The 13,422-nt window shown below is 32.0% G+C and overlaps 2 protein-coding genes across 3 annotated transcripts in view; one reads left to right on the plus strand and one right to left on the minus strand.

The window, feature by feature from the left end:
* The window catches only part of Ddx1 (ATP-dependent RNA helicase Ddx1), a 119,515-nt gene extending 114,390 nt beyond the window's left edge, over positions 1–5,125 (plus strand). The window contains exons 29-30 of the mRNA XM_067275014.1: positions 4,549–4,768; positions 4,842–5,125. Of these exons, the coding sequence (XP_067131115.1) occupies positions 4,549–4,768; positions 4,842–4,969 (348 nt within the window). The 3' untranslated portion in view covers positions 4,970–5,125. The remainder of the gene's footprint in view (positions 1–4,548; positions 4,769–4,841) is intronic.
* A 3,713-nt stretch (positions 5,126–8,838) lies between these two features.
* The window catches only part of LOC136979096 (uncharacterized), a 63,447-nt gene continuing 58,863 nt past the window's right edge, over positions 8,839–13,422 (minus strand). The window contains exon 9 of one of the 2 annotated variants that reach the window (XM_067275012.1): positions 8,839–10,246. In XM_067275012.1, the coding sequence (XP_067131113.1) occupies positions 10,157–10,246 (90 nt within the window). In that variant the 3' untranslated portion in view covers positions 8,839–10,156. The remainder of the gene's footprint in view (positions 10,247–13,422) is intronic. The other variant, XM_067275011.1, reaches the window with a different exon arrangement.

Below are 13,422 nucleotides of genomic sequence, written 5' to 3' on the forward strand. Positions count from 1 at the left end.
AAGGAATATTTATAATCTTCTATTACAATAAATAAATGAAAAATGAACAATAATGCTATTAATTCTTCTACGATAAAATTGTATCATTTGCTTGATTGAAATGACAGTACTTATCAGTTAAAGCTCTGTATGGTACATCATGTCCCTGTTGATAGCACTCCTCTTGCTGCAGAATTTTATTTGATAGACAAAATGGCTTGCATTTCAAAGAATCAAAATTCAAATTTATCAAAATGAACAATTACAAAAAGGAAAGTTTTTTGATTTATGTTTTAACACAAATATTACAGAAAGAAATAAATTTTATACTGATACAACTTACTTTTAGTTTGAGACACTCATCTGCTGGTCACTTCATTTTTTCCCAATGATTGATAAAATTTCATAAAAGTTGTTCTCCATTTGAAAGGCGCACTCCATACAAATTCTGATATATACCATTTTATATGTATTGTGACATTGCATGTTGAAATTTATGCCTTTTTTTTCCACAAGCATTTGATGTTTTGAGTGTGACAACCATTATTGGAATCCACAAAATGTTTACTATGATTTATTGTGCAATTAGTATATCCAGCTTTTCTTAATAATTCAGTATTATAACCTTTTCATTTATCAGTATAAATAATACTTCCTTGACTTAGATAATTTTAAATCCCTTTCATTAATTGACCTATTGGATATTTCCCCATCAAATATAATTTTGGTCTCATTGTGAATAATTTCCAAGGCTCCAGTGGTCCTCATCACACATTTCTGAAAGCTGTTTATCTAAATTGGATATAGAACAAATTGTTCATCAGGATTCCTGACACCACCTAACAGTATTGCAGGCTAGGACACATTTATTAATTCTCATTAAATTCCAGATTTTATGAGGGGGAACATCACAACATGGGTAAGACAATGGAGTTTGTCTGAATCTCTTAAGAAAAAGTCTTTCTCAACTCAAATCAACATGAAAATTAATTTATTAAACCAAAAAAAAATGGATAACAACTACTATATATATATAGGAATTGAGTGGTAGAGATATATATATATATACACACACACAGTAAGACCCGCTTAATGCAGGGGATTGCGTTCCTAGATGACAAGGTGCTAAACGAAACAGTGTTAAACAAGGTCATTTTAACATAGAGTAAATAGGGATAGGGTAACGTGTGACCAAAAATAAACAAATTTTACTTTAATTTTAAGTTATTTTTATATTAATTTGTATAATAATAATATGTTAAATAACACACAAACATGCACACAGAAATGTAAAGTTCATTTTTTATGATGAAGGCCCTAACTTTTCTGAAATTTCTGTTTTTTTGCAATAAAGTCGTGAAGTTTTGTTTGTTGCTTTTTTCTTTCCTTAGGCAAATGTTGGTAGCAGAAGATCGCATCCAAAACACCTCATTTTGCTTTTGCACTCCTTTCAAAATCTGGATCATTTGCTACAATTTGATCAATGATTTTGGTTATCATTACCAAACTTTTACTAAGGAAATCTGTAGCAAGTTCTTTGTTTTCAAAATCTCTATTTTCCAGTTCTACATGAATTCCTTGTTCTGTCAGTTCTTGAAGGTCGTCATTGGTAAGGCTCTCACCAGAAACTTGCTGTAACTCTTCAATATCCTGCTCCTCTACATCTCCTAGTCCTGCTGTATCGATTATGTTGACTTTGGTCAACCTAATGATACAGCAATAGGCTCTGCTCATTGAGAATTCTTGGATATCTTCAGCCATAACTTCTTCCACACTGTCGTGCATTTATCAGTTAATTCTTGTCAAGCGAAGTCGACATTGCCTATGGCATCCATGATGTCATATATTTTTTCCAAAATTGCACCAAACAAACATAGATTTAAAGAACGTGCACCTTTTTCTGATTGGTTTGTGTTTGTAAATAATCGTATTATATACGAATCAATAAAATGCCACAATAATTTAAATCAGCATAAATTTTGAGCTTTTTCAAGGCTTCAAGCAGACCACATTATATCAAATCAACGTTAATCAGGGTCTTACTGTATATATCTACCACTCGATTCCTATACTGTTCGGTTACATCTACAATTATAACTATTGAGATTGCAACAAAATGTCACACTGTCAGATTTCAATATCGAGAGGACTGAACAAGAGAGAGTTTACATACAGTTAAATATACTACCTCTTAATTCATTCTCAAAAGATTTCTTGGTTGATGATGTAATTTCTATCACCCTCAAATTTCTCTCCTGCAGATGCATTGATGATTTTGGATCTTCCACAATGTTCTGTGACTTTTCTTGTTTCTTTTTCTTTTGACCCTCTTGCTTTCAGTTTTCTTCTTGGGCATCTCTTCTTTTAACCAAGAAATTAATACAGTTAGAACTGAAGATTCTGCTCTTCTGACTCATGACGAAGATAATGGAAAGTCAGTGGATGAGTCATGTGAACTCTCTCACTAAAACTATCTTATCTGAAGGAAATGGTGTTATCATACATCAAAACAAAAAAGGAAGTTTCTCTTCAAGCTTCATGTAGTTTACACAAAAAAAAAAAAAATTATTCAAAAAAATATTGAATAAATATAACAAAAATTTTGTTAGAAAAGTAAATTATCCACTCTGGATTCTTGCATCATGCATCTTTTGCAAAAATACTGAGAATGCAGAATACCATATTCCTGCAAGACATGAATCACCTCGTCCTCAGTCTTAGGTAAATTGAAAACAGAATGAAGTCATTCTTGACAAAAGCCAACTTTATCAAATGCACATAAATGATGATCTAATTTGCATGCTAGCATGAAACATGCTCATTATTGACAGATGCAATGCACCATGCAGGACTTCAACTGATAAATACCATATTTTTATCAATAGTAATCTACATGAGAATAAGTACTGTAAAATAATATTTTGTGAGATCCCGGGGAGGTAAGAGGGAGTCGTACCTCCTTTTCCGGCGACTCACTTGTCAAGGATGGCTGTTACGTCGACGGCGCGTTACGCAAGTGGAGGAGGAAGGATGGGGTCGACGATAAGGCGAAGCCGACAGTCAAGAAAGACACCATTTTTATAACAAACAAGATTTATTGAAAGTGAAACGAACAAAACTACACGTTTACCCTCATATACAAAAAGGGGGTCCGGAGAGAGAGAGTTTACAAATATTTATTCATACCTCTTAACAAGTCCGTAATAGACGGAGTCCAGTAAAAGGAGTCGTAGACTGTCGTAGACAGGCACTTAAACTTTAGAATTCTTTAGAACTTTAGAAAACTTTAGGTTCAGTCGATGGTGCATGTCGTACTCGAGAGACGATCGGAGAGCCCTTTAGGGGGGGAAGGAAGCGTCTTTTATAGGTTTTTTGATGAGAAAACCAGTCACGTGATCGATAACTGATCACAATTAGGGCCATAGGTGTTCCCGGGATTTAAATAAACGACTAGTTTGGACGCTAACTGTAAACTATCGTGCAAGTTGATCTACCTGCTCCGAGGGAATAACGGCTTGTTGACAGTTAGGGGACGATCGTTGCCAGTCGAGGGTCAACAATTTCCCGGGTATGGAATGTTGTTGATTAAGTCGTTTATAACTGGAGTGAAATAATTCAGAAATTTTAGGTTCTTAACTTCCAGATTTCACAATTTGATACGTAAGCCAGAATATTCCATGAAATTTAATCATTGTGTTAAGTTTTAATATTTTAAATAACTAAATAGTTGAAGACAAAGATACAGCTCATTTTATAAATCCTCATTAAGCTGTAAAAATGTGCAGTGGTGGGGACCAGTCTATTTACTTAGAGAAGGGAATGGATTGTTTGTTGAATATATGACAAGGTCACTGTGTATTACTGAAAAGGGACTGTTTGTTGAACTTTATAAACTTCAAGCTTCCCAACTGAATACCACACATTCCTGGCCAATATATATGAAAAAAATCTGTAATAATCTCATCTTAATCTTATTGTGATTAAAAGCTGTCCTGTAGCAAGGAATAAATCATTAGGGAGTAGAGCAGTGGTTCTCAACCTTTCTGAGGCTGCAGAACACTATTTATATACTTTTTATTACACAGAGCATTAGCATCAATACATTCAAAAATTGATAAACAATTTCACATTTACTATTCTCAGGAAACAAGTAATAAACTTTAATATATTGAATAAAATAGAAACATGGAATTATTTACAAATATAACAATGAGAATAAATTTGAATAAAAACTTTAAAATCTTTTCTTTTGTGGAACACTCTAGGTAGGTTTGCAGAACACTGGTTAAGAACCACTGGGCTAGAGGGACAAGCTGAAAACATTGTAACTGGTATTTTTCTCCTTTCTAGCCAGCACTATGCCTATTATCTATAGTCTAAGTGTAACAAAAGTAGTAGTAATCTAACTTTTTGTGATGAAAGCAAAAGCTTATATTATATAAACTGTATATGGGCACTGCCAACTAAGCTGGAGGAGCTTAGCCACCTCATAGCCTTCTGTAACTATCTGTAGCTGTAAAAATATTTAATATACATATATGAAAGTAATATGTAAATAAAAATTTACAGGTATGGTATCATTCAAATTGTTCCAGTAAAGGTCGGAATTGTTGGAACACTAGACTAACTGATGAAGGAGGCTGTTGCATTTGGTATAATGAGCCTCAGTATTTGGCTGATATTGAAGAACATTTGAACTGCACTATTCAACAAATAGATGTTGATCTTAAAGTCCCATTGGATGAATTTGATGGAAAAGTCATTTATGGTGAAAAACGAAAACAAGTTGGTGAGTAAAATTGATTTTTTTTTTCTTTCTTTTACTATGAGACATAAATAATAAGTTACTCATTTGTTTTTAGGGAGTTTATTTGAAACTCACACAGATCAAATGGCTCCAACAGTCCAAGATCTGGCAGCCTTGGAGAAGCAAGCTCAGTCCATATATTTAACTAGATATATTATTAAAGATCAACCAGCTTTACGTTGAAATTATTATTATTATTATTTAATAATAAAAATATAATAATGTTAAAATAAAACTGAAACTTTCTTGTTTACAATTATATGTATGAAAACGTCATTATTTTAATGAAATTAATATTTATTTTGAGTTGATTGTAATAAATACAAGTGATTTATCACATTTAAGCTTATAATTTTTGAATTATTAAGTAAACAATTTTAAAATGTCTGTGAATTCATGACACACTCTTGTTTATGGAAAACTTCACCAGAAATGTTATAATTTTTTTAAAACCTGGTTCTATTTGAGAGTAGACAATCATTGTATTATTACCTGCTGAACATTTCAATCTTTCCTTTATTGTTGAGTGGCACACTACTCCCCAGTATGGGGAGCAGTGTACCACTCAACAATAAAGGAAAGGTCTAAAGAACCATCTCATACATAGCCAGTTGCACCTACTTGGTACTGATATTGATAACAAAGCACTAAGTTTAGGAAATCCTGTACCTTTGTGTGTTTTTCATGTATGGGCTACAAACTGTCATTTTCCAGCAAGATGATGCTCAGTCACGCACAACTTGTTTCTTAAAAGTGTCTGTCATGTTGCCATACTTTCTTGGCTTGCTCATCTTCAGATTTGCACCCATCAAGCCTTTTGTGGGAACAGAAGGGATGCAGGACACACAAGTGTAAGGTATATATGTGGGTAAATCTGTTATAAGAACCTTATGCTATCCTGAATGTCTCCATATCTTACCATATTGCTGCATGTATCCAGGCAAGAGGAAGCTCTATAAGATACTAAAGGTTCTTTTAAATTGTAGCATTGGTCCTCAGGAAATTGCTATAACATTGTAATCACTTGTTACCATCATTATGTTATCATTAATAAGGTTTCATTAAATTTCAACACCACCTTCAGATATTCAATAATCCATAAAATCTGATTAATTGCTGAGTTAGTAAATGAAAATTTTTAATATTAATACAGGTATTCCTTGATTAACATGGTTAATTAATCCCTCGATTGAAAAAGTCTTAATGCAATATGCAGTTATTGTATGCAAATCAGTACTCTGACCAAAAAAACTAGCAAAGGATGTATCCAAGAAATTAAGGAAATTATTTGAAGGATTGCATCCAGTCACGAATATCTAGCGATTTCCCGCCCTTTGGTGTACTGCATTTACTAAATTTTGAGTTTTGTTACGTGTTAATTGAGGTCATCTGAGATCATTAAGGAATTTAATTTTCCTATAACTTTGCTTATCGAGAAAACTGTCCCTCCCTCTAACTTTAAATGAACTTACTGTCTATCAGTTTAAAAGCAATGCACGTGATAATCTTTGTTTTATTCCAGTTTGTTTTCTTGAACAGTCAAGATGGTTGCCTGTAAGGAATGTTAATGGATTTTTCAACTTACATGCCATAACTGTGCAGACACAGCAAAGATGTGTAGTCAAAATTCAGTTATAATCATATAGGCTATAAATCAAATAACTAAAGAAATGAACTTTATTTCTTTTGTTTACTAATTATTACCATCTTTCAAATTGAATAAGTCTTTTTAAATTACAAATGTTGCAGTCCTTAATGCAAATTAAACTAAACAGTCTCTGAGACTGCATGTTACTTAAAAGAAAAAACCATCCTACTTAAGGATTGGAAAATATGTCTTTTGTACAAATTCAAAAATCGCCTACTGATGGGATGTACCAAGTTATGTGCTGAACACACAAACTTGGTGCTTTAATTATATTAAATGGCCGCAAATAATTTATTTTTAACATTGTGTTATATCACAAGAATCACACTGTATAATCGTGGGGAAAAGCCAGAACTCCTCATGGCCGACCTGTAAGTATACATATTTTCCAACTCTTAAAACACAAAATTTAATGTACAGTACCGATATTCAAGGTAAGAAATAATCTTTCAAATTGGAGCCTTAGCTTATAGAAGTTTTATTTCTTGAATACTCACCTGATAAGTAATACAAAATTAAAACCTTGTTTGTGTTGTGTTTATTAATTGTGGGCAGTAGCTGGGGATGCTAGACGTCTTTCATTTCAAAGGACAGTTTTATTTTAACTAAACTGTCCTGTCCTTTTTCATCTTTCAATGCCTGTGTTTCAATCTATATCCTTTCCCATAGAAAGCTATGGTATACATTTTAAATTATAAATTAAACTAAAATTTGCAAATATTTATAGTCAACATGAAAAACAATAATTGATTTTAAAATAAGTTATATTTTAAATAATTTTACTTTTTGGAGGTAAAACGAGTGGAGTGAAAGTTAAAAATGGTTAATGCTACCATTCTCCATGTCTTTTAATACAGCCGTAGAAATCTGGCAATGTAATAGTAACGGATCCAGGGGAAAATTGAGTGATCCAGGTTTTTTATTGCTAAAACAAGCTTTGTTACTTTTTATTATATTAGTTTTCAACTTTTATGCTTGTATACTTTTCATTCACCATGTTGTTTGTGTACTTTAATTATTAAGCAAATTAAAAACTGCCCACTCAGAGATTTATTTCCGGACTCGCCACTGTATGGTGTCCCTTGAATTAGTCATTTCATTATGTTAGGATGACACTAATCGATTTTTATTACTGTGGAGAATCGACGATATCAATTTGCGATCTCGTCTGACTTCTGTATTGCGGTAAGAGCCAACCTCACATATACTGTATGTAGCCTATAACTTATTTAAATCAGTTTAAGATTTTAATATATAATTTTAATGTATGATATATATTTGTAGTAATTGTAAGACCTATCATTTATTCATTTCTAAAAATAATTTGAAATTTTGTTAGGCTGTGATAAAATTGTATTTTCCCCCTCTAACAGATGGCGCAACAATATATTTGATTTCAGAAATGAGCGTTAGATGAAATAAATTTGAAAATTAACAAAAAATTATTTTCTTTCAAATCAGTATTTGTTTATCAAAAGTGATTTTAATTAACAATGTATTTGATATTTTTGATTAATTGCAAAGGATGTATTTATGAACGATCCCATACAGTATTTCATGCCGTTCACATCGCCTTCTCTCTCATCTTTTCCATCAGAAATGCTTCAACATTTCGAATTGTTTACAAAAAATTTACTTTTTTCAGTTGGAATTGATGTATCAACATCACGTTCTTTTATTCGTTACGCAAATAACCTATATCGGAATTCAGCATAGTTTTGTATGACATCGGGATTATATTTACTAACATATTGAGAAAAATTTATTGAGTAGAAAATTGAATCGTTATAAAGATGAGAATTAATTTGTCGTACATCTAATAGTTGTTCTGTGAATAAGATTTACACGAATTAAAAATTTTAGTCATTGGACAGAAAATTTGGTTTTTAAAAATCAAATTTTCTGACGAGTTTCGTTACTATATATAAAATTAAAGACAATTTATTTCGCCTAAACTTGAGGAAATGTATATCTTTCGTCGACTTGTTTGGAAAAGTTCCAGGTAAGTTCCGAAGTAGGATTGATTTATGGAGAGTTGATATTGTTGGAATAGAATGTCCGAGAGGTGACGTTTCTGACACATCCTTCACTGGAAAACAACAGAGTCACTAAAGCACAAGCCATTGTTTCTCTAACACCAGCTCATTAACTCTAACTGCCTGATCACAATAATCTGCTCTCTGCTTCTTTTAACAATCGATGTGGAGATGAAAGCTGGCAAGACAGTACTGAAGACAAATCCGCTTACAGAAATGATGGGAAAAACAAATACGCACGTAAAATTTTTGTTGATACTTGTTACATAAATTTAATGTATTTTCTATCCGATTATGTTTTTTATATGCTCGTTATAAAATATGTTTTATTGTTAAAAATATCGCAAACAACAGATTTTCTTAAAGAGGGAAATAAAAGATAATTGAATAGAATTTCCTTTGTACGAAACATTTGTTAATGACTACAGATTTTTTCTTAAGATTCAGAAACACACACTAATTATATCATCATCACGAACTTTTATTAAACATCAATAAACAATAAATGATAGTGATTAAGCGACAATATACATTAGAACGTTTCATAAATTTGTATAATGGCATTTATGTCATAATACATAAATTCTGAATATCTAAAACAAAATTACGAATTAGTTTTCTTCGAATTGTGCAGAGAACTATACCATTAGGTTTTATAGACGTTAAGCTTAAAATCATTGTATTATTTGGTATTGAAATGAATATGTCATTTCTATCCTTCCATAAAATGCAGTGTAACCTATGTAATTTGTACAATGCAAATAGTGTGTAGACCGGAAAAACATTAATAGCATTTCGTGCTTCAATTATTTTTATTCTCGACATGTAATTTTCGTTCTTTCCAACTACACCGAGTAAATGCGCATCTTAATTGTTATCAAATGGTTCCGACCGTTCTCGTTCGGAATAGAAATTTTTTTTTCCGTATGATCTCTTGGATCCTTTTTAAGTAAATAAAAAATAAAACAAATAATGAGAAACGCGTCGGGAACGCAGAAATGTTCTCGAGGAACAAAACAACTTTTGTTTCCTAGATGGCGTTCTTTCATTTGGCACCCGAGCAGTAGAATTCCTAACTCTACATCATAGAAAAAATAATAAGTCCAGCAATACAACAACAGTCCTATACTTTCCCGATTTAGATTGCGAGTCATTTAACGTGAGTAATTACAGATTATTTTTACTCGACAAGAAAAAATATTACAGAACTTTTTCATGCCTGCTCGATGGTGACACGTCTACTGGTGGTGCATTTTAAAACTGGATTTCGATCGACGTGAATTATGACGTTATGACGACACAGACTTTCTGATATCGATTGTTGTAGTCTAAGAATGTATGTATGTATGAGTGTCGGGCAGAACACACTAATATTTTGCATAATTTCAAAAATAAAACTTTTTAGTCTGAACAAATAAATGTGTTTTTCCGAAGTGCCATCTTATACTGAAAATTGAGAATCTCCATGATTTCGCGTCTTCCCCAAGCGCTTTTGGTCCTATGAAATGATGTAATTAGTATCTTACACTAAACTAAACTAGAAACCTATTTATATTGTCAATTTTTGGTGTTTAATATACAGATGAGATTCGTATACGGTAATTCTAAATGAGATCTATAAATATAAAAGTAAATTTGAAAATGAGCAATCTTCAATTCTTAAAAACTTTTTAAGTTCGGAAGTTTTTAAATCTCAGACAGATCTTCGGTTCCGACAGACTTCTCTGCTGTTGATGACGACTCTTCGGCTGCACACGATGACGTGTCTTTTTCCTCCTGCAAACAAATGTTAATTTTATCACCAAGATTAATATTAAATTAGTATAAAACTAATTAGAAGGCTCTAATTTATCTGCATAATACAACTGAATAACATGATATAGCCTGCATGAATACATTTCATTCCAAAATTGTCCCTCTGTATTCAATGAACTTTTATTCAGCCACATTTAAATTATACTCTAAATTCATTTAGAGTATTTATTATATATTTGATAAGTTTCGTAACTTTATGGTATCGTTATTGACAATTATATTTCTACACAGTGTGTGTATATATATATAAGGATTAAGCAACGAAAAACGCCACACAGCCAAGCACAAATAAAGTGTGTTTCATCTACGACGTAATCTACATTCCGCCAATTAGATAATTCTAACAGCAAACCGGAAATGCCGCCATTCTTCTCTTGCCTCCAAGATTTAACTTCTTCATAATCTGCACGTAGAGTAGTTATATACCGGTATTTATTAATTACCTTCGTGTTTATCGTTGTTTCATATGAAAATGATTTCTATTTTAGACGCTGATAAAGGGAACTTATATAGAACTACATCATAATGGTGGTATATATCTAAAAGAAAAAAAAATTTACGGAATTAAAATTTTTCTAAAATATTTGAATTCCAAATATCTGTTTGCGCAGTGTTATTTTAATTGCACTGCAGTGTAAATTATTCTTTGTTTTATAAACAGGACTGTCCATAAATTACGTAGCGAAGATTTGGGTGGCTGGGAATTGCAGGTAATCGTTACGATGCGTTCGTTATAAAAGGATAGAGTTGTTTACAAAACCGTCACATACCCAAGGGTCGAGACCCGAGCATTAAAAGAATGATCCATTTTTTCGAAGAATTGCATAGTAAACCTTGCTGCTGTTATTCTTTAGCACAATTAAGAGAGTTGATCGAGGATACGCGTTACGTAATTTTGGGGTAAGTATGTACTGTACCTTACAGGATTTTATATTTTCAGCCAACATCCTACAAATAACGTTACGTAATTTATGGACGATCCCAGAGTCGAATAGACTTGGGATGAGAAAGCTTGATCTTAAAATATACACAAATAAATAGACCTAAACATATTCCAGTTGAATTTTCAAAAATTATTGTTTCAGTTGTTTAACAAAATTTATAAATAAAGGGGGATAAAAATATTTAAATTTCATTATGATGATGATATTTAGATAATACAATAAAAATTGAATGCAACAGCTTTGCAATATTACGAAACTTAGTTGTTACAAATCAACCTTAATCGTTTTGGCACCTCTATGCACCTAGTTAATCCCAAACAGACGGCGTTAAAAATAATGCTTTTTTATGGGAAAAATCTTCCAAAAATTCCCGAAATCTGAAGCAGGATTCTAATGCAAAAAAAACTGTTGGGTTCGGAATAATTTTTGAAAAAGTATTTTTCCGTAGAAAAAGCATTAAATTTTAGCGCCATCTGCTGGAGATCTCTTGCATAAACCCAAAATGTTAAAACAAGCCTCGAGGCGTCTAATCCGGGCAACACCAAGCATTAGCCAATAGAGATTCCATCATGGTAGCCTATGACCCAAGCTGTGTTCAGTTCTTTTCAAATTAAAAGTTATAAAATGTACATCGTAAAAGGCCAAATGTTGGCTCGCTCGGGACCAATCATTTTAAAATTTCAAGTAATAGATTCCACCGTGGCTTACGATCTGAATTATAAATAAGACTTTACAAGAGCTGTCTATTGTAATAAATTTATTTTGTTGTGTTATATTTCATTTGAGAAAAAACAATTAAAATAAGGAACAGCCACCGAAGTACTCTACCACCGGGTGATCATAATTAAAGATGTTCATAGCTCTCTGTAGAAAGAACTATTGAATCTCAGCTAAATTTGGTATATACATACTGCCCCGAGTATGCGGTTTCAATTTTCGGGAAAAATTTCAATTAAAAACTCTGCAGCTAAATCGAAACGTGGCGCTGCTGTCTCCTTAATAAGCATGTTACTTACGTTTTCTAACGAGTTTCGGGAGTTAAATAAGATTATTGCACTTTGTTTCTTTAATTAGACTACAGATGTGAAATGTGAAACTGACGATTAGGCGAGTTTAACTAAACGCACGGTCCGGCAAAGCGAGCAACATGATTGTTCACTTGTCTAAGAAGAATTGTGAAGAACTTTTTGCGACTCCTTTTATATCCGAAATTCATTGAAACCATACGTAATGTGCACATTAAGGGAATAGCAATGCAAAATTTCGCCTGAGCGGCTGAATTTTAAATTTTTTCTCGAAAATCAAAATCGCATATTCGGGACAAAATTTGGTTGAGATTTACTCTAGTTCCTTCTATAGAACTCCGAAACCTACTCATTAATTATGATTACCCTATACTTTTCCATTTTATGATTAAACTTCAGCTAGTATATATAACTAACTAGCTGTGTGCGCCCGGCATTGCACGGGCTTTAATTACACATTTTAATTACTGAGTATTTACAATAATGAAGCTGCAACACACAAAATTGCTCGGGCTGAAGAAGGGTGGTTAGGATGGAGATCACAGTATTTCTAGTGTTAAAGAATATCCGTACTAAATTTGGTATGAATATGTGAACGGTATAGAAACCTTTACCTAGAACACACATATTTTCACTTATAGATTTGTCCGTAAAAAATATTTATTTCTATTGTAAGTCGACTTTGATATTTCAAGTATGGAGTATGACTTGAAAAACAACCGATTATACTTTCGAAAATACATATGTAGTATATATGTTTATATTCCTATAACAAATAAAATATTCAGAAAACATTTCGATAATAGTAAATATATTAAACATTAACATATCGTTGGGATGTCCAAACAAAAACTGTTAGCATATTGAATATAAATAAATTAACATATTGAATACGAATAATCTTATAACAAAAATAATGTGCGCGCATTATTTTTTATTCAATTTTTTTTACTATATTATTTATTAGAACTTTTGATATCAAAATATCTTCAGTGAGCAAGCTTCTTTAACGTATTATTGCGCTTTCAACTCGTTTCATTAGATAAAAATTCTGCAAGATACTGTACTTTCAAGTTAGAGAATGTTATATTCTCTAGTTTTAAAATTGTTATCGACAATTTCAATATATTGAACAGTATTCAAAACAAGGTATATTTATGCTCGAAAT

Source organism: Centruroides vittatus, unplaced genomic scaffold (assembly GCF_030686945.1).
Source record: "Centruroides vittatus isolate TY-2023 unplaced genomic scaffold, ASM3068694v2 contig_577, whole genome shotgun sequence".
NCBI lineage: Eukaryota > Metazoa > Arthropoda > Arachnida > Scorpiones > Buthidae > Centruroides > Centruroides vittatus.